General features: G+C 34.2%; 3 protein-coding genes and 1 long non-coding RNA gene across 4 annotated transcripts; 2 read left to right on the forward strand and 2 right to left on the reverse strand.

Moving 5' to 3' along the window:
* Positions 1–305: 305 nt before the first annotated feature.
* Positions 306–2,760, reverse strand: LOC102588018 (mitochondrial import inner membrane translocase subunit TIM8). The gene is made up of 2 exons (XM_006347287.2): positions 2,620–2,760; positions 306–817 (listed from the first exon to the last, which is right to left on the reverse strand). Exons 1-2 carry the CDS (start codon positions 2,665–2,667, stop codon positions 629–631), a joined length of 237 nt encoding a protein of 78 aa, XP_006347349.1. The 5' UTR covers positions 2,668–2,760; the 3' UTR covers positions 306–628.
* Positions 2,761–4,083: 1,323 nt separating this feature from the next.
* LOC102588347 (uncharacterized) lies at positions 4,084–4,916 on the forward strand. Its single transcript, XR_367339.1, has 3 exons — positions 4,084–4,101; positions 4,188–4,249; positions 4,883–4,916. It is a non-coding gene; the product is annotated as an uncharacterized lncRNA (long non-coding RNA).
* A 1,882-nt stretch (positions 4,917–6,798) lies between these two features.
* Positions 6,799–15,457, forward strand: LOC102588566 (pyruvate dehydrogenase E1 component subunit beta-1, mitochondrial-like). The gene is made up of 15 exons (XM_015308793.1): positions 6,799–6,909; positions 7,143–7,224; positions 7,312–7,374; positions 7,470–7,550; positions 7,873–7,899; positions 8,010–8,072; positions 8,169–8,255; positions 9,103–9,228; positions 10,623–10,756; positions 10,844–10,916; positions 10,998–11,063; positions 12,557–12,595; positions 12,688–12,812; positions 12,946–13,060; positions 15,076–15,457. Exons 2-15 carry the CDS (start codon positions 7,174–7,176, stop codon positions 15,127–15,129), a joined length of 1,104 nt encoding a protein of 367 aa, XP_015164279.1. The 5' UTR covers positions 6,799–6,909; positions 7,143–7,173; the 3' UTR covers positions 15,130–15,457.
* A 1,222-nt stretch (positions 15,458–16,679) lies between these two features.
* LOC102588892 (ubiquitin-conjugating enzyme E2 27-like) lies at positions 16,680–20,765 on the reverse strand. The gene is given in 5 exon segments (NM_001288460.1): positions 16,680–16,927; positions 17,103–17,192; positions 17,321–17,480; positions 19,310–19,358; positions 20,504–20,765. Coding segments are annotated over 5 exon segments (585 nt in total). The 5' UTR covers positions 20,682–20,765; the 3' UTR covers positions 16,680–16,819.
* Positions 20,766–21,542: the final 777 nt, after the last annotated feature.

Genomic DNA, 21,542 nt, shown 5'->3' on the forward strand with positions numbered 1-21,542 from the left:
CCCATTTTACTTCAGATGTGCACGCTCCTCGACTTGAAAAGTTTTCTGGAGACGCACAGTTTTTTGCAAAGGTGAAAATGGTTCACAATAACACTGAAAGAGAATCTTCAAGGCAATTTATAAACATGAAGGCAATATTAGGTATCCTTTTACGTCTTTCCGTTAACTTTGAATGCCCTCCATTTGTAACGGTTGTTTGGTCGTTGGATAGCTACGATGTTTTAGATCACATTCAGAGGAATAAAGATCAAAGATAGGTTATTTAAATTTAAATAAAGACGAGTACTTTTGTGACAAAATTTAACTGATTTGCAGGAAAGTTCTATAGAAGTGATTCAATTCTACAAGAGATGTTCCAAATTCAACATTCTCCATTCATGTTTTGGACATTTAATTCCCAAAAAAAATACATAACTAATCAATTTATTGATCTACATTACAAAAATCCCAAATGAGAGATAGCATCCATCTGCGGCAAGTAAATTAACCATCTGCTAAAATCAATCAATGTATTGAGAACAGACCTTTGTGCGAATTGTAATTGCTACCAAGTAATCAACAGTGTACATTTTAGTTTTCATTGGCACAAAGGAATGGGAAGTGTGCCTATTATGCAGCTAATTGTTCTTCACTGCATGCTCTGAAATCGTTTGACAATCATGAGGCTCATTTCCATATAGCGTTGTGCACAGTTAGATAGACAATTAGATTCACTGGAGCTGAACTTGCTTCCAGGTGTGCCAGTGATACATTTATCCCAGCAAGCACTTGTAAGCTTTCCAACCATTTCATTGATCATGGCCCTTTCCTTCTCTTGCTGTAGAAAATCAAGAATTGCGGAGCAAAAATTAGTGAGATGAAGACACTTAACCATATCAGAACCCTAAGAAAAGCAAAACACAACAGTTAACTGGAGAACTTATGTTTTATAAATTGCTCAACACCAGGGGGGGAAACTTAATCAAATCAAGTCAGCACGCAATTCCAAGTCATGTAATATCCATTCTAATACTATAAGGGGGCGTTTGGTAGTGTATTAGCAAAAATAATGCATGCTTTAATTATATGTATTAGTAATCCCTTGTTTGGTGCATTTTTTCATGCTATGTATAACTAATGCTTATTGTGTATTGAGTAGTGTATTACTAATACCATAGATTTCTAGGTATTAGTAATGCAAAGGATTTAATACATGCATTAATATGGTTAAAAACCCAATTACCCCTCAAAAGTACTTTTACATCTTTTCCACCATAATTGTGAAGGATACTTTGGTAAATAAATATTTTATACAATGCATACTATTTTTAATACATCAAACCAAACAATGCATAAGAAATAATATATGCATAACTAATACATGCATTATTAATGTTTGCATTACTAATACATTCTATTGGGTATTATTTTTATACACTCTAGGGATACAAGATTCTGCACTCAAGTAGCTTAACCAAAGCACTCTGAACCTCTTAGCCTAATATTGGAGAAAAAGGAAAAGGCAATGAACAAGATCAGAATGATCCTCACAAATATGTATTTTTGTGAAGAGGCAGGGAATGGTTGACAGATATGTGTGTATTTCATTACATATTTACTGAAGTTATGAGGAAAAAAATGTTAAGAAGTAACTGGAGAAGCTTTGAAATAAACTGTTATTCAGAGAAAAAAAACAAATTCTTGAGGCAATACATGACTAAGATCCTATTTTACTAGTATGTTGTGTCCAATAGGCCTCAAAATATTGCAGCACAAGAATTAACTTCAGCTTATAGATTCTGGTGAAAAGAAAATCAGAGACTACTTCATTAAGCATTTAAAGTAAAATCCAAAAATAATGAGTTAAAGATCAACTTTAACGAATCATGGTTTTTCCAAGATGGTATCCAAGTTTCTTGTAGATGACCTTCACTGAGTGCCTTCCTGGTAGATTGATGGCACAAGACTTGGGACATAATCAGCCATCCCGCAAGCAAAAAGGTAACTGGCAAATACTACACTTTTCATGTAGCTTGAGTAAGATCAAACAGTGATAAAGATAAATGAGCTCAAAAGTTATCTTCTCACTAGTTTAAGAGCTGTAAATTCATTCAAGGAGCTTCATAACATAATTGAACCCAAAAAAAAAAACTTTTTACTAGTTTTATAAGCTGCAAATTTATTCAAACAGCTTCATAGAAACTTTTAAGTGATTCTAGTTTCATTCCTTATAGGAATTTGCAGCATATACTGTTTTTCCAGTCTCCTTAATGCTTTACTCAAAAGCAAAAGTGGCCTCAAAATCACAAACTCAAATTTTGGTTCCCCTTTATTCTATAGTACTACCTCGTGTTGGAGGGTTATTCCAGGTGATTGCCTTATCTTCTCTCACAAAAATTAGACTTTATGAATCTAAGCCAAGGAGAAAAACAATAGGAACCAGTTTCTCAACTAACCAGATCAATAATTACAGAAATTCAAATGAAGCATTATTGAGCACTGTTCCATTTTAAACTATTTGACTAAAGCAGCTCAAGTAATCGTCCAGAACAAAATCGAATGCCGAATGGATTAGTAAAATGTGCTTGCATGAGTGTGTATAAACAGAAAAATACAATCTATCGAATCTGAAAAACTCACATTGAGAAAATGCTGCAATTCTGGTGACTTAAGAGCTGAAGGATCCATGGAAACTTTGACGGAGCAAATCTAGTGACTTTTTCCGATTAGACGGAAGTTTTATCGATTTGAACTTTTTGCAAAAACCCTAAACCGGAAGATGAACTAATATCAAATAGTTAAATAGTTGTATTGGATCGGTCCATAAGTTTAACAAGTTTTAGACTTCTAAGCCCATTAAGCGTCCGTAAGTTGATGGCCCGTCTCGAGTCCAATGTCAAATAAGAAAGAAGTCATTTAAAAAGTATATTTGGACAAAATTGATTTTGGTTGTTACCTATTGTATTGTATTGTATTGTATATTATATTGTTAGTTTGAATATAATATTTATTTTAATTGTTACTTAAATTATATTGTATTGTTTAAATTTATTATTAGGTAACGACGAAAAGACTCATTTTATGTAACGACCGATTTGATGTGATTACGTCGTTACCTTAATATTTTCTTCTTATGTTGTCTTTACTTATTATTTAATAATTCTATTTTATCAATTACCTTACTTTTTCATAATACCTCTACTTTGTATCCTACTTTTCTTGTGAGGGTTTATCATTCAAATTATGAATATGTAACATTATGTAAAGACAGAGAACAATCCAATCTATTCAAACACTATATTCATTAAAACAATATAGGCAGGATATATATTGTTGGCATATAAAAATTAAAATCACATAGCAAAGCAAATAATATACTCCTCTTATCAAGCAAAGAAGGATATATATCTACAATTGAGTCATATTATAAAAAAAATGCATATATATCCTAACATAACTAATTTAACTATATGTATGTAATAAAATTACACATGTTATGAAAATGTTGGTTGGTATATTGAATGGAGAGGGATAATTTAAATTTTACTTTCACCTTTATTAGATTCTTTCTTTTCCCATTCATTTAGGCCTTGCCTTTCAATTCCTTATTTTTGGAAGGAATTGAAATGCCATTTTACAGACTTCTTAGAATGGGTTGTGGCGTTTCCAAGATAGATGCCAATGGCGTCGCCACACCTAATAGATCAATTCTCCCAAATTTCCCTACTAGAAAGAAACAATCAAACAAATGCAATATCCCTCCAAAAACACAACCAATGTTGTTAATGCCTGAAAATGATGATAGACTTACCATTTCTGCTCTAAAATGTGATGTTGATTTGAACTATGTCGCACCCAAGGCATATAAAGATGAAAATGATGAAAAAAGGGTCGCGAAAATAAGGACAATGGTTGAGGAAGCGGAAAAAAATGATGAAAAGGGTAGACTACTACTACATGAAGATGAGGCCGAGGAGGAGGATGATGGTCATGACGATGATGATCAAAGGGCGATTAAAAAGGTTCATGCTGGTGAGGAGGATGGTAATGCTTTCCCTGGTTCACCGAGTTTTAGGGTTTATTTTACCGATAAGGATGTTGAAACAAAAAAGATTAATGACGGTATGTGTATGTATCAATAAAAAAATTGACTAATTTTACTATAGCTCTTGATCGATAACATAATAATTGTGTTATAATGCGTGAAGGTTATAATAAGGTGGGCTTGAAGGACGTTACCCCAGTTGCAACTACCATATCATCAACAAAGGTGTGCATGTGATTTTCACAATTAGTTATGTTCTTTTGCATTGCTTTTTTTTCTTTTAGAGAAAAAGCTAATTAGCCAAAAAATTCATAGCTAAAAAGGGAATGGATATGTATAAATTTTCTTTGTTTTCAATAAGATTTATCAATTATGAATATTCTTTTCCTTCTTTATTTTTTGCCAATTCTTTTTTTCTTCAAAAGGTGTAAAATATTTTTATCTTTCCATCATAACATGGTGTATTGATAAAGATTAAAATGGAGAAGTAATATATATACACACAAATCTATCAATTACCTTGCTCGTTTTGAATACGTTCTTGCCTGCATGCCTTGTTGTTACTAGTATATGTTATGTAGAGACGTTAAAATTGCTAGTAATTAATTAGAAGTGGTAGCAACGTCTATCCATTTATACATCGTTTTTGTTTCATCTATATTGCATCGTTCAATTTTTTTGAGTGAAACTTCTTATAAATTTTGAAATCACGTAAAAAATACTAGAAGTATAATATTGAACAATCCAAAATATTTAAAATGCATATACGGTCAAAGAAAAATTTGAAAATTAGAATAGTGTCACGTACATTTGAACAGAGTATAATATTGAACTTATAAGATTGACAATTTGGTACAGGAATCAGAGTCGGAGTCGGAATCGTCGGTGGGGAAGGAGGAGAAGAAAGAAATACGAAAGAGAAGTACTTTTAGAAAAGTGCTACCAAAGAACTTGTTGAATGTTCGATCATCATCTAACTCTTCAACTCGATCCACTGATCATCATTATCATCATAAAGTAGCTTCTTGAATCTTGATCATATAATATATGGCATGCGAAGGGGAATTATTAAAACACCTCTACACATTGCTTTGTTTTGTTTGTTCTCTTGTGCATTCTATTTCTCTCTTTTGACTCTATATGAAATAATTATAATAGAAGGTTCTTTAAGGCTTCATGTATCGTAAATTTGAGATATATATATAAGTGTAACAACGTTCAATAGAACATATTATTGAATTTATTTGTAAATTAAATGTTCTTCAATACATTTTGTTGATGTATATATATTTCTACTTGTTGTTTAGCTAGAACGTTCGATGTATAATATATATTTACCATTTTGGGGTATTAGTACTATTTTATAGTATGCATAATAATTTTTCATATAATTTATGTACGTAGGGCTATCTAAGCTAAACCAAATATACAAAATTCATATAATGTATATGTATGAATATTTATACTTAAATCGTATAACGCTATAATTTTATTCATGGACGTACCATTGGACTTCTCGGCCACCTATCATATAGTATTATGTAGGACTATATCTAAGCTATTCCAAATATACAAAATTATATTACGTGTATATATATATCACTCAAATATATTGTACTATAATTATTCCACCTATATTTATGTCTTCTTAAGGTTTTTGCAATGATTTGTCATTGCCCATGTTATCACCCAACTTGCAAATATTTCATTAAACCATGATTAATAATCTATATTTTTACTTCACTAAATCACTTAATTATAGTAAAATATATTATTTTAATATAAACATACGATACAAATAAGTGTTTTACCTTAAGATTAGTGGTACAAATAGAAAATGTTTGGATTAATCATTGCCTGCTAGCATCTAGTTGTAGAAATTATGTTCCTTCGTTTTTTCATGAGAGGAAGATAGGGGTATTTGACTATACTAGTAATAGTGTGTTATCTTGGTCACTTACTTTTTAAAAAAAAATGGATTTGAAAATAATGTAATAACATAATAGGAAAAAGAAATTAAATTTATAAGTCAATGCTACATATATACTTGTCCAATGGTAACCCTTCAGAAGTCCCAAGAGCCCTAAAACCAGAAGAAAAAAAAAAGGAATATGAAAAGGGACTTTAATAAGAGGATAATGGTTAAATATTCTTCTTTCTCTTAAAAATAAATAAATAAAATAATTAAACATAAAGAGAGAGGATTATAAGGTGGGGAGTAAAATCTTCGTCAATAAGATGAAAGTGCAATAGCCAATCAATTAAACTATTAATAACTTGATTGAATTGTTGTTACATGCTTTCTCTAGTCCATATTAAGTGGTTCATAGTTCAAAGTTTAAGAAAATTGTTACATATTTTTCCACTAGATTAGAGAGTATTATATTGTTAGTTTATATACAATGTTATTTAAATTTTATTATATTGTATTGTCAAATTCATCAGTTAGATAAAGATGAAACATTTCATTTTATGTAATAATTACGTCAATAACTTTCTCATTTTATCTTTATTTATTTTAATATTTTCATTTTATCTCTTATCCTACATTTTATATTAGTAGCCTACTGACACACTAACTCTTCTTGTAATAATATTCTTCAAATTATTAATAGATGATATTATATAGCAATGAAAAATAATATTTATAAACTAATCTATACAAACGTTACCGTTACAAAATGATAGAATACATTATGAAACAATATTTAACGATGATCCAAAGACCAAACAAAGTGTTAATTGATTAAATATTCATATTCATTGGTAGCAGACATATATATTCCGTGGACAATATTATCGGGCAATTTTGTCCTTCAAAGGGAGAGAGGAGTCGGAGTACAGCCTTTGCTCTCGGGGTCCCATAATCGTCCGCCATTAACAAGGTAAACAGGAAAATCGAACTTTCTCCACTTTTCTCAGAGCCTGCCACCACCAAACACCTAATAACAACTGTAATAATTAGCAGTAATAGTTAATTTCCAGATCGAGTTTTCGTGATCTGTTGAGATTATTGGTATCTACTTCTATTAACTGTAGATGTATTCATTGATCAATGTATGTTGCATCTGCTTTTCCTCAAGCAGATTTGACTTATATATTTTGTGTTTATTATTAGGATTTTGAATTTTAGCTAACAAGGACCAGACATGTCTGGAATTATAGGTCGAACAATGGCCAATAGAAGGATTTCCGATTTGGTGAGAATAAGTTACAGTTTTTTAATATATTTATTTTTGAGGTGGATTTTGTGTATTTAAATGGTGAATTTGGATTTACGATTACAGAACAAGTTCTTGGTGGGAAGTAGAGTATTTGCATCTAGAACTTACTCTTCCGCAGTTAAAGAGGTGATTTTTTTGTTTTTCCTATCTGACTTTGTTGGTCTATATATTTGGTTGATGTTTACTGATGCTGATAGTGGAGTAATTTGATCTCTTTGTAGATGACAGTGCGTGACGCACTAAATTCAGCTTTAGATGAAGAAATGTCTGCGGATCCTAAGGTCTTCGTTATGGGGGAAGAGGTACAATCAAAGTTTTTGTTTAAAATTGTAAAAGTGTAATTTTACCTGTAAAAAAGGCCCAGATAATGATGGAGGGTTCATATAGTCAACCATGATAGTTTGGTTTGAGGCATGGTTGTCCTGTTGTAATGTGTTGTTGCAAATAGTAGCAACCCTAACTAGTTTGGGATTGAGGCATAGTTGTTGTTGCTAAGGTGGCTGTTTTGTTGTTATTGTTGCTGCAGATATCTGTCACTACTAATGTTTTCATTTAATCTTGATCTGTGTTATTTTACATTTGTTATAAAGGAAAAAAATCTTAATCTCTGTTATGTTTGCTCAGGTTGGTGAGTACCAGGGTGCCTATAAGGTTAGAAATGGGTCTATTCACAATTTTTTCAAGTCTTGCATTGTTATTGGCACTCTTTGCAATGAGAATCATTTACTTAAGTGCGTGAGTTTTTTTTTTTTTTTTTCCAGATTACAAAGGGGCTTCTGACAAAATATGGGCCGCAAAGGGTTATCGATACACCAATTACTGAGGTTGCTCCTTGTGCTCCAATCATGAAACTGCTGCGTCTCCTTTCTTTCTTGAACATACATAATAAAACGCTTGAACCATTTTTTGTTCTTTCCTAGGCTGGATTTACTGGAATTGGAGTTGGTGCAGCTTACCATGGTCTAAGGCCCGTAATCGAATTCATGACATTCAACTTTTCCATGCAGGTTGAACTTCTGATAGACTTCTTGTCTAATCTTCTTAATATTTATTGATCTATTTGTTCTTACCTTGAACATAAGTATGTGAATATCATCTGCCAATGTCATTGAACAATTCCCGTATGTATTTTATGTATGAATGAGTTCAGAGTACCCATTAATAAGGTCGTGCTAAGAATGATGACTTAAGCAAAACATGCAAACAATTTTGATCGTGTATGATTGTTTTGGAATCTAGTTAATATTTATAACATGGAGTAACTTGATGTTTTCCTTGTCTTCTGGAAATGAGCTGATTGAATTAAATGCAAACACAATACTAAGAGGTCTCGAAGGAGGGGTGGAGGGTGCAGCTTCTACTTCAGTCACTAGAAATCAAGTAACAAAATGTAGATGAGATCACTTCCATGCTTAAATTTGTGTTATACTCATAGAAATCATGATCTAAAATTAACAACAGCCTGTAGGACAGGTGCTTTGTTTCTGAAGTAGTGTCAACTTCCCCTCTCCTCAATGTAAACTAGGAAATAGATTATAGGTGGGGACTGTAAATGGCTATTGATCAACTATGTAGAGGCCAACTGTGTGCGGAGCTTGTTTCCCCTGCAGATAGAAAAATATATTCCTCCAACCGTTATCTCCCTGACCAACTTCGCATCTGCATCCTATTCTTCCCCCTTCTGCGTACAATGACATCTCCTGTATGCAAATGCGACAAGCACATAGGTGGTGGGTTCTCACTAAGCATGTTTTAGGTAGACCGTGTTATGTTGACAATATTTCTTGAGGCTAAGGCTTTATGCAATTGTAACCGTGTGCACATGCATAATATATTATACCTAACTTTTTGCAGGCAATTGACCATATTATCAATTCTGCTGCAAAGTCAAACTACATGTCTGCTGGTCAGATATCTGTGCCCATTGTTTTCAGGGGTCCTAATGGTGCTGCAGCTGGTGTTGGTGCCCAACACTCTCAGGTATGTTTATGACCTGAAAATGTGGTGTGCTGCGGTTTGCTGGTGTTGGGTTTCCTTCAAGTGTAGTCGAATTAAGCTACACTGTTTATATTATTTAACAGTTCTACATTTGATCTTATGTCTTTCTTTGAGGTTGGTAGTAATGATGTGCTAGCCACACTCACTAATGGAGTTGATTCTTAACTGGAGCCAAATAGCAAAATTACACAGAACTGTTACTCTAGATTTTTTTGATATTCTGCTTTCTGGTTTTGTATGGATTTTTTTTAAGTTGTTGGCTTTAGTTAATAATCTTATATAGATGGAACATGGTATGGGTATATTAGTAGACAGGGAGATGGCTTTTAACTATTACCAAGCTAACTTGGCTAATGGATTGGTGACTGGTGAGGCACTAGATGTGAGTAAGGGTTTTTTGTATTCTGATCAGACCACTTTCCTGCTGCATGCTGAACGTTCTGAATATATCTAGTCATCTACAGATAGTTTGGTACCGTACCCGATGCTGGAAAGGCTAATTTTTAGGGTTGTTATCCATCTAAGTGATTGATATAGCAACATTGCTTGTAAAATTAGTCTTTAAAAAACTTATAAAATAAGTAGAGGTCTGTGAATACCGCCGAGATCTTTTCTGTTTGATGAACTTTGGCTGAATAAATAATTCTAAGAGCCGTGAAGAATAACAAGGGTAATTTTTTTCTTGGGAAATTATCAGGGCAGTGGCTAAAAGAAATTAGGGCCATTTCGCGAAAGATAATTGTAAACAGTATTTGCACTAAAGACTTACGCCAGTCACTATGATTAACTTTTGCATTTTGCAACTCAGTTGCATTGATTCTTGAGTCTTGCATGGTTTTTAAGTCGTGCGCCTAATTCTCCTATTTTTATGCAGTGTTAGAATTTCAAATGTACATGTTTTTAAATTTTATTCATGACGTTCATTGTTTTATGGGTGGAAATATTGCTCATCTTGTTGATGGAAGGGAACATAATTTTGATGAAGGAAAGGACTTCTTCTTTGATAATAAAAGTTTTTTTATTGTTTTGATACTTTTTTGTGAAAGAAAAGCTTTTTCGCCTTTGCCCCTTCTTTTCGGAGTGCTCTAATGAAAAACCTGAGATAAAAGAAGATTTCAATGCAGGTCAAAGAAAGGAGGGAGGAATGTAGAATCAAATTGTCTTTGTCAATGTATCTCATGAACTTTTAATTTCAGTCCAATAGCATCCATTTGCATATCTTTTAAATTTATTGTTTCAGTCAGTTATTAGTTGACATTGATGTTATCTTCAAGTTCCAGCTCTCAATGTGTGTATGTGTGCGCACAGCGCACACGTGTATTGCAAGTTTTTTATTGGATAAAGTTCCATGGTCCTTTCTTTTAATATTTTTGCAGTGCTATGCGGCATGGTATAGTGCATGTCCAGGATTAAAGGTACTAACTCCGTACTCTTCCGAAGATGCTCGTGGCTTGCTCAAAGCTGCTATCAGGGATCCTGATCCTGTCGTGTTTCTGGAAAATGAATTGCTGTGAGTTTACGGGTTTAGTTATCCAAAATGTTGTTTTCTTTATTTCTCCTTAAAATGTATCCTCGTGACTTGATTTTCATGATGCAGATATGGTGAGTCTTTCCCTATTTCCGCTGAAGCTCTTGATTCTAGTTTCTCTCTCCCCATCGGAAAAGCTAAGGTAAGTTCATCCATGTATATTTCATTGTTTTTTCTGTATTATCTTATGGGCTATTATTCCTTACTTTACAAACATTGACAGATAGAACACGAAGGGAAGGATGTGACAATCACTGCCTTCTCAAAGATGGTTGGCTATGCTCTCAAGGTTTGTCGCTGTTTTCCTTAGCAGTGTTTGAACCATTTCTGCATGAATTCCAGCATCATCCTCCGTGACAACCTTTTGATGGTTTCTCTGCTTATACAAAAACGGTTATTGAATCCAGATGAAATATAAAATGGGTGATTAGTGTTTATTGAATCTGAGTATATCAATTAACATAATTGTTTCCAACCAATGAAGCACATGACAGTAGAAGGATATCTACACCTTTTTTTTTTTTTGATAAGATAAGTGGTATTAATAACAGCATCAAGAAGATGCAAAATTTACAAGATATGGCATTTGAGCTTACAAAAAAATCTCTGGCTAACTATACAAACTATCTAAGCCAGAGCTAATGAGTTAGTAAAATCCTGAAGTTGTTCTGCATTAACAGCATGATACAAGTTGGTCCAACTAAACAAATTTTCAGTGCACCTAGTCTTCAAAATGCCTAAAGCAGTTGACTCTCCATCAAAACATCTCTTGTTCCTCTCTAACCAAATACACCAAAAAATACAAGCAGGTATCATAATCCAGATCTTCTTGATGGCTTTGTCAACTTTCCATAGACTCCAACTCTCATATGCATCCTTAACAGTGAGGGGTGTGGTCCAATTGATGCCAGAGAGACAAAAAAACATGCTCCATAATTCTGAGGCCACCTCACAATGAAGAAGAAGGTGTCTCCGTCTTTCAATTAAGTTATAGCATTGGAAAGTAAGACAAACAAATTGAAATGGAAGGAGTAGAAATTATGGTCTCTCAAGAAGAATACAGTTTGGTGAATTCACATGATAAGATGCATACAGCCCAATCATACACCAAGTAATAATACCTCTCCAAGCTGCTGAGCTTTTGACGTGGCTTCAGATCTAGCTCTAATCATTTCCTCCTGAAAGAAGAGTATATAGGAGAGGTATTAGAAATTGTATCCGACCGTACAGATTTCAAAAGTTTGGAGTTGTGTCTTTATCAAGAGCATGATATCTACACCTAATAGCAATAAGTAGAAAGGAAAACAGCGGAAACAGAAAAGAAATTAACCGCAAAAGCAGACGATTTGGACCTGCCTTATATAAACAAGTGTTAAAGGCAGGTCCACAGCAAACGAAAAAGAACAAACCAAACACAACATTCTATCTGAATTTAAGATTATTTTTTTTGCTTTATGGATTTAGGACTATTATCACAAGTCATGAATTATTTGACAACGTTCAGATTTGAAGTGTGATTAATGGCTCAAATTTGACTGGCTTTTAGCAGCTAGCTTTATATTTTGTGTGTTGATTTGTGTTAAAAACTATTTTTGGAAGAGTAAAATTACATGTTGGGCATTGAATTGTGTTAAATTAGTAAGTGTTGATCCTCCTTCAAAAACAATTGTTGATTCGTAATTGCTGAAGTCTTAAATCCTAGTGCAAAAGCCCTTAATATACAAAGAATAGTCTCATACAACTTGTGTAATTCTATGCATAATGACATCTGAACTTTTATAGGCTGCTGAAATTCTTGCCAAGGAAGGAATTAGTGCTGAGGTATGACTCCTGAGAGTTCATAACTAGTTTTGCTTTTATACTGGTAAGCACAAAAAAGTTCCTGCTTTTCACTTTTTCTCTTCTGTAATCAGGTTATAAATCTGCGCTCAATCCGACCACTTGATAGACCTGCTATTAATGCATCTGTGAGGAAAACCAACAGACTTGTAACTGTTGAGGAAGGATTTCCACAACATGGTGTTGGCGCTGAAATCTGGTTACTCTCTTCTAACAGTCTTAGAACAAACTTGAGCTGCTTTGTTATTTTGTTTTTGTTTGTTTGTTCACCAAGGTAAAGCTCCTTTGATATCAATGAAACTTACCGGATTACATTTTCCTAATCTTACTAGTGCATCTGTGGTTGAGGAGAGCTTTGAGTATCTTGATGCACCGATTGAGAGGATAACAGGTGCTGATGTTCCTATGCCATACGCTGCAAATCTTGAAAGACTGGCTGTTCCACAGGTCTGTAGTCAAAGATTTTCTTTGGTTCTCAGCAATTCGGCTTTTATATTTTATTAATCATAAACTGGTGGTTTTTTTAGGTCTTTAATAGTTCATAAATTTTAGATGTTAAAAAAAAATAGTTCATAAATTTTGGTTTGATTCTAGTTATGACCTTATATTTTGTAGAATCCTTCATCTCCCCTGTCTTGATGTACTTGTGTTGAAACTCAAATGCATGTATTGCATGGGTATTTCAAGAATCTTGAAAATACACTAAAAATTAGAAAAAAGCACCGGTCATATCAGGGCCAGATATTTTACACACATATATCGGAGACCTATCATAAATAAGTCCATGTAACATAGATATGGTTATTGTGATAAAATGGTATGTATAGAAATTAACTGGATGAAAAAAAATGATCCACACGTCGTTGAGCTTGGAACTCTCCGGTGTCTGTAGATGATTATATCATGTTGAATTAGGGTCTGAACATCCAAGAATGACATCTCTTGGATAGGCAAGTATTCAGTGGTCCAAGGTCTGGGTAAATTCTGACTATTTGCCAAATAATGAAATGTGCAAAAGGTTGTCCATGAACCATGTTATATGAGAGTAAATGTATAGGCACAGCATATCCACGAGATAGTGTTGTAGAAATGCAGATCATAAAGATGAATAGGTGGTTATACAAGATTGGACATGATAAACAATGATCACATCCTACATAGGGTGCAAGTATCATACACACAGGATAAAATGAGGGAATGCCCTAGGATAGATGTTTAGTGACCTTTCTGTTGGTCTAAACACAGAAATGTACTTACTCTTGATTCATTTATTTTGTACTTACTCTTGATTCATTTATTTTGTTAGCCACTTGATTAAATTTAGAGATCAAGTCATCAAACAAACCATGAACAGGAGCTGATATCTTTGCTCAGCTGCTGGTATTATCAGCATCCCATGGATGTAAATTAATGAAGCACACCTCACTTTACTTGATTAAAAGAAAAAAGAGAGAACGCCTGAGATAGTTTGATCTTGTCCTACTTGGACCTCTAATATGTACCCGTCTGTAGGTGAGGTACTCCAATGATTGACAGTTATAGAAAGAATAAGAGGTAAACTTAAAATCATATGGAGGAAATTAAGTCAAAAGACATAATTTCTTAGAATAAATATGGATTTGGTTAAGAATATAATGGAATCAAAAGATCCATATAAGGCAGATCATTGGAAATAAAATTTACTTGTTTTTATTATGCTTAAACTGGGTCAGTGTTTGCCAGGATTTTTCTTAGTTTGGGTACAGACTTGTCTGTTCGTGCAGGGACAATAGTTAGATTTAAAGAACCTCTTTACTTTAGAAGACATTATTTAGTATTGGTATGAAATTTTTTTTGATGACAAGGGAAACCCACAGTCGCTATCCTTTTGGGTGCGCACAGGGTAAAACCTCCGCTCCTATGCAATAGCTTGCAAACCACATAGGAGAGGTAACCCGCACTAGGCAAGCCCGGTGCGACGAGCTCGACCCAGAAGGCAAACCCCTTGCTTTCGCTGGCAAGGGGTTTTGAACTTGAGACCTCCAACATGGAAGTCCCAAGCCCAAACCACTGGGCCACCCCGAAATTGATATGAAATTGATCAGCATAGAGCTGAATGAATACAAATGTTTGTATTCTTGATCTTAACTAACTTTGGAAATTGAGACATTGTTGATTAATTGATTGACCAATGGAATAGTGCAATGTGTCTCCCGGAATATCAGTCTAGGAGAAAAAATTTGGAGAGTAGTTGGAACAAGTTACCGGAGTTTCAGTATGATTATCTTAAAGTCATATATCGTGTCCATGCAAATACACAAATAATGTGCATGAAACTTGAAGGTATAAAGAGGTAATACCTGAATAAAACAATGAAGAATACTTCTTCCCATATTTTATTGGTGAATTGCATTTGAAACTAGATGTTCCATGTTGTCCTTCATATGAACACATTCATGATGTGTTTGAATTTTCTGATACAGGTAGAAGACATCGTTCGTGCAGTCAAGAGGGTTTGTTACCGATCAAGTAAATAAATCAGTTCCAATGGCTGCAGCTGCTTAGGCTTGGTCCAGCAAGGTCTTGATTGATCCAAAACATTTAACTTCTTTTTGTGGATATCAATTCTTTACCCGCCTATGAGCGTATGCTTTCTGCCATCTTCTGGAAAGTTTAATTGACTGTAAAACCAGCCAAACTGGTAAACTAACGAATGAAATCTGCTGCCACACGAGGAAATAGTTCTTGTAGAAAATAATATTTACAGCTTCTTTCCTTTTTTTGGTGATACGTTCAAGAAAATGATGTTACAAGAGAATACATGCGTTCTGCTGTGCCAATGATTAAAGTTTCTTCTTTGTCCAATCATCTCTAACTGCTGTTGTTGCTATAAAATGTTAAAGGGAACACCAACTCCAGGTGGATCAGCAACATGGCTCCTATTTATTTAATATATCTTCTTAAAGTAGTTTAGTACTTCTAGTTTAAAATTTTAAAATCTGTTGAAATTTACTTGCTTTTGAACTATGTAAAGTAACTTTAGTATTTTCTTCCACTACTCTAATTCAATGTAACTAAACAGTGTAACAATTTACCAAACAAGGTTAGTTCTTCCATAGTCTAAATAAAATAGCATACTTACTAGCTTAGGGTACATTAACTTGATTTCTTCACCTTGAGAGGGAGTCAGCTCCTAAAATACAAGCAGTCAAAGGTGCATACACTAATTTAGAAACCTTAATCACAGTTCACAGCCACTATGTCGATAAACAAGGTAACAATCAAAATATTTACAATATCTAACAGAAGTTCAAACTGTAGGCAGATTGCGGAAACAAGCTCTTCTTCCCATACTTGCACAGACAAATTAAAGTAAACGTAATCTGAAGCAACCGCCAAACTATGTCATGAAACAGGAAATCTTCGCAGAAACAAACCCCAGAAGAAAGAAAAAGAAAATTATATCATCGACACCAAAGAGAAACAGTTGTTACATCAGGATTCAACCAAATTATGCTTGAAATTGGCTTAACAGAATAATAAACTGGGCTAGTACTTTTACCAACTTTTTGCAACAAAAAAGAATATGACACAACACTATCAATCTGCTAAATTAAGTGAAAACAGCTACACCTCAATCCCAAACAAAAGTAGGGAGTAACTATATAGATCCCCACTGTCTATTATCTCAGATTAAGATCATCTCGATCCAATATTATACATTATTAGTTCAAAAGAATATACATCACTAGTAGATGGTATTATTAAAATTTTCTTTGTCAAGAAAAGTAAATATATTGATTACCTGCAACAAGATGGTTGTATAAAACTTGAAGATGATAGATAGAATTTAAATAGAAAAAAAAACTGTAAGGAGTATGTAATGCAGTTCTAAGTTTCAGAGAATAAGAGGTTATAATACAGTAATTTAGCAGAATAAATTTACAAAAGAAGACAGCATTAGGGAAGCTTAGGCTGAACTATTTAAATAACATTTCACCCGGAAAGTCCAATTCCTCCCCATGTTTCATATGCAATTTGCTTGATATTGTAAAAATGACATCAGAATCTTCACAGGATGTGAAGCGATGTCAACAGCAAACCATAAAGGAGACGGAAACAAGATTGCCAAGCAACAGTATTAACTGAGTGACTCTATTCTGGTCATCAGCTTTTGCTGGAAGGCTATAATTGTCTTATCAAAATATGAGTTGCAGTAGAAGGGTTCTAGCTGGACAACAGCTTTTCAAGTGCCATGTTTTCATCCCAACCATTTGCTTCCAAAGTACTCCTCACTTGAGCTTCAGGAAAGCCCATTTCCACAAGCTTTTGTATCTGGGGAATTAATTGTACTCATTCAGTAGCATATTTGGACGCTGTTAATAGATCTTGAAAGAACCGCAGAAAATACAATATCTACCATGACTTCACAAAAAATTTCTGTCTACTGTGAGTAGCCAGCAGCAACTAAAACTAAAAGCGGAAACAAAAGCATGTAAGAATTGCACACCTTCTCGTCTGCGGCAAGTGTGGATGTTTTTGCAAAAGTTTCAGTCCAGTAACGAGCTGTGCCGACAAAGGTCTGATGGTCTCTAAGATACTGCAACAGCAAGAAGTAGAGTGATCAGCAGAAAAGAAAGTTGGTGAAGGAAGAAGGGATGCAGGACACAAATAAGGTCAAGATTCAAAGGGAGGGGGGGGGGGGATAATACTGTATGTATGAAGCACCTGTTGTGCAACAACTGCATCTTGTGGATCATCAGGTTCAGGAGCAGAAAGTAATGCTTGTATAGAAAGGAGAGCTGTCTTGAGAGTTAGCGCTGGGCTCCACTGGTCCTTCAGGATGTCTAGGCATATTGCTCCACTTTGACTACTTATGTTGGGATGCCTTCAAAGGGAATTTAATACATAAAAGCACTTGAATCATAATTTCACTAGAAGGGAACAAGAAAAAAGACCTTTATCATATACATTAAAGGGACTGCTTTGATACTCCAATTGGATACAGTGTGGTGTGTTCAAGGCCTATGTAAGAGACAGTTGTTTGGTAGTGAATATCCTGCTATAAAAATATCACTCTTAAGGATGTTTACATTGCTCGTACTCTCTTTTGGTGTGATAACTGTGGTGTCATAGCCAGCTTGACACCTCGGTTAATTCCACGCGATTTGAACCTGAGATCTCATGGTTGTCAACCCACTTCATTGATCACTAGCCACACCCTCGGGTGGCACATTGCTCGTGATTTTGGTGGTTGGTGTGTACGGGAGCAGAGGCTGTGTACAGTGTGATGGGGTATCTGTGGCTATCAATTCTATGGTGAAAAACTGAAAATACAGGTTGAATGATAGATGTGAGAGAGTTTTATGTTTAATCTCCAGTGAAATGACCATAATGATCTCTGTGCTCTGCTAGTGTCTTTAATATTAAGGAAGCAAAATAGAGGAGTTCCTATGATATATTAGGTGGCCATCTGAAACCAGTTATTAATTGCATATGCGTGGAGAAAGTGTAGGGCACTTAAAAAAACATAAGAGATAATGATAATGTCATGCTTGTGGTTCCTTGAGAAACTATTTTAGGACAAAACAGTAGCAACACTGAACACACCAAGGCAATGCCAAGTATGTGCAAGTGGCTTTCTCAGCGCTGGTGAGTGGTGATGCTAAATATTGACTCAAGTCTTGTGATTAAATTATAGTTCAACAGTGAAAAGATTACCTATTGAACCTATTTGATGAAATTGAAAACTTGGTTAAGTGACATACTCAAGCCCCACTAGAGGAAGCTAGCCTAACTTTAAACAAGTTTTCATCAGAGCATATTCAAGTAAAGATTTCATTTTTTTTTGGGTGGGGTGGGGGGCTAGGACAACTTGCTGATGTTAAACAGGAAAACTTCTTCAATTATACGTATAGAACACGTAACAATAGTGTGAAGAATCTAGGCTTAAAGTTAAAGAGTACACTAGAGGTTAGAATAAAAGGATAGGGCTAGGTCAAGTGGCAAAGGGTGAAATGTGACTTTGGTTACAAGTTCGAGCCTTTCACCATACTAACTAAGCTGGGTATTTAAGTGGAGAAGGATAGACGGGCGGGCCTATTGTTCCCATGTCTACGGTTGATCCTAGGAGTTGGCACCACAAGGATTTCTTGGTAAAAAAGAAAAGAATAAAGAGTATGCTAGACTTAATCAAATTGCGGAGGAAGTCCATTTTAACACTGTTTAACCTGGGAGACACAATTATATTCGCAGACACAGATGCATAACGAGTTTAGAACTCAAAAATGGAACTCTCGTTAAATAACTTTTGAGCATTTAATAAATGATTATAAACCTCAGTTTACTAGGAGGAATATTTTGGTTCTAGAATCCTTTCATCACCCCCCGCTCACCAACCTCCCACAACTTAAATTTATATTGGATGATTCTAAATTATCAAGTAATATAAATGCTCTGATGCTGACTACATCACTTGAGTCCACTATAGAAAAGTGTAAAGTAAGGAAATTATGAGTTGTCAATATTATACAAGAGACGGTACCATAGTTGCAATCATTAACAATTCAGCAGGTTATTTGCAATTTGTTTATTCCTTCCTATTACAATCTAAGTTAGCAGTTCAATGTATGAAATGTTGTACATGTATTGCTTCAGTTACCACAAAGGAGAAGAAAGAATAAAAACAGGTGACAGAGCATGTATGTTTTCTCATACCAAACTTTTGTGGCGAATTTCATTTTTGGAGGCTCAAATGGGTAGCCATCTGCAAAGACAAAGCTTCTTGATTTAGGAGGCATACATTAAAACAGAGTTACTGCTAACAAACTTTAGGGGTCTCCCCATTTCAAGTGTCTGACTGAAAATTCATGACAAGTTAAGGGGTGAAAATAGCCTCTATCAAAAATGGTAATAGTTGTATTCATAAACAACATAAAGATAGTGCTGGAATTTTCTGCCTAGACTATCTAATCCTTATCAAAATAAGATTGAGCTCCTCCAGAAAGTACATTTTCTTTTCTACAGACACGAGGAAACCTCGGCCCTTTTACCTTGTCATGTTTTTTACCTACCATCAAGCACTCAAGATGATTTTCAGATGTCACCAACAATGTGAGTAAGCGGACTTTCACCTAGATTTCAATACCTATACAAGTTTGTTTTCAAAATGATTCATGCAAGGAAGCCAGTAATAGGAGGTACATATTTCAGTACCAACAGTCGGAAGACCCTTTGGGTTAAGCATATTTTGATAACAAAGAACAGCTTTGAAATATGAGGATCAACACCTGACATTATCAAAACAGCAGAAATAACCCATACAAAAACTGTTGTAAATTAAGAAAACACCAGAGGTATACAATTAATATGTCAAAATAAAAACAATAAACAGTGATCCAACCCATCTCCGTTCAGGTCTATATACTCGTTTTAGCTCTTTTTTTGCCCATTAAGGAAAACAATAAATACAAGGTATATAGTTTTAAATAAAAGCAGATTTGATTTCTTCTTCTTCAATATTGTGCCATTACGGGTATAATTGAAATCAATTGCCAACTTAATCCTGAATTCTTTTTTAGTTAAAATGGCTGTTCACTATGACAATGACATTGAACCCCTTCCCATACACAACAAATTAAATAAAGAAACAAAATCTATCCGTAATTCTTTCTTATGCCACACTAACTGAAAAAGATTCAATTTTTACCTAATAAAGCCTCAATAACACACACCCATTTATTGATACACTGATCCAAATTCAAAACCCTAGAACCCCCAAAAAAAAAAAAAAAAAAACACAAAACCCCACCTTCAAAATTCGTATAAAAACAAAAATCCCCTTTTAAATGTATCCTATTAATGTAAAACGATTAAAAAAATTAGGTTAAGAAGCGATTGGCGAGGGTTTACCAGTAAGAGTGATATCGATCTTGAAAGTACCGCCTTCGTAAGGAGTACCAACAGGACCAGGGATTGTACCAATCAAGTGAGTGAGACTGTCACCTTTAAGGGTAACATTAATTCCAGAAACCTGAACATCTCTGTTGCATTCATGGAGCTCCTTTTGAACCCTAGCCAAGTCCACCATTTTTTTCCTCTCTTCCAATTTGATTCCTAGTTTGGTTTATGCAAAAGTCGCCACTGCTTTTTGTTGGAAGATGGGCTGAGAAAGTGAGGAGGGTAATGGAGTAAAGTGAATAAGATTTTGATAAATAAAAGAGAGGGCAAAAGGGTCAAAAATAGTCTGAAACTATTGAAAATAGAACAAAAAGGCCCTTTGTTTAGTTTTTTTAGTCCGATAATGCCCCTTAAATATTACTTCGTAAACGTGGATCGTGGTGTAGCGGTGAGACTATTTTCACCCTTAACAAGAGATTTCAAGTTCAAACTCTTGATATACTATGAAAAAAAATAATTGGGAGCGTCACCCTCAAATGGGCTCTGTAGTGGCAATTCAAATTTAATTTGAGGCTTCAATATGAGCTCCGAAATCGAATGAAAAAAAAAAATTGATTCAATTTATACCTATTCGCCGTTAACGGACTTCAAGTTTGATGTGTATTTTTTATTTTTTTTTACTTGTAATAGACTTCAACTTGGGAAAAAGAATATTCCACTTATTTTTTTTAGACTATTTTTTTTTTGCCTTTATTAAAAATGTACCTTTTGTTCTTTTTAACTTTTTCTACATAGAAGGTAAGCATATATGTGTGGCCTAATTGTTACTATTAATAAAATTTATTTTTAAAAAAATTGAATTCAAATTTCAACAAGAAAATATAAGGAGTAATTATTTTCATAGATGTCTATTTTTTTAGAGGATAAACTTTTTTAATAATATATTCAAGTAACAGAGTGACCAATAAGCCAACAAAAGAAAATATGAACTACTGAATACATATCGATAGATGATAACGGGGTTCTATAAAATAATTGATGGACATATGTA

This window comes from Solanum tuberosum, unplaced genomic scaffold, assembly GCF_000226075.1.
Source record: "Solanum tuberosum cultivar DM 1-3 516 R44 unplaced genomic scaffold, SolTub_3.0 scf00087, whole genome shotgun sequence".
NCBI lineage: Eukaryota > Viridiplantae > Streptophyta > Magnoliopsida > Solanales > Solanaceae > Solanum > Solanum tuberosum.

Excerpts from the sequence above, each read along its gene's own strand:
- LOC102588566 (XM_015308793.1), top strand. The coding sequence starts at position 7,174 with ATGTCTGGAATTATAGGTCGAACAATGGCCAATAGAAGGATTTCCGAT. Across the intron at positions 7,225-7,311 it reads ATAGAAGGATTTCCGATTTG|AACAAGTTCTTGGTGGGAAG; the intron begins GTGAGAATAAGT and ends TTACGATTACAG. Across the intron at positions 8,256-9,102 it reads CATTCAACTTTTCCATGCAG|GCAATTGACCATATTATCAA; the intron begins GTTGAACTTCTG and ends AACTTTTTGCAG.
- LOC102588018 (XM_006347287.2), bottom strand. The coding sequence starts at position 2,667 with ATGGATCCTTCAGCTCTTAAGTCACCAGAATTGCAGCATTTTCTCAAT. Across the intron at positions 818-2,619 it reads AATTGCAGCATTTTCTCAAT|CAAGAGAAGGAAAGGGCCAT; the intron begins GTGAGTTTTTCA and ends GATTTTCTACAG.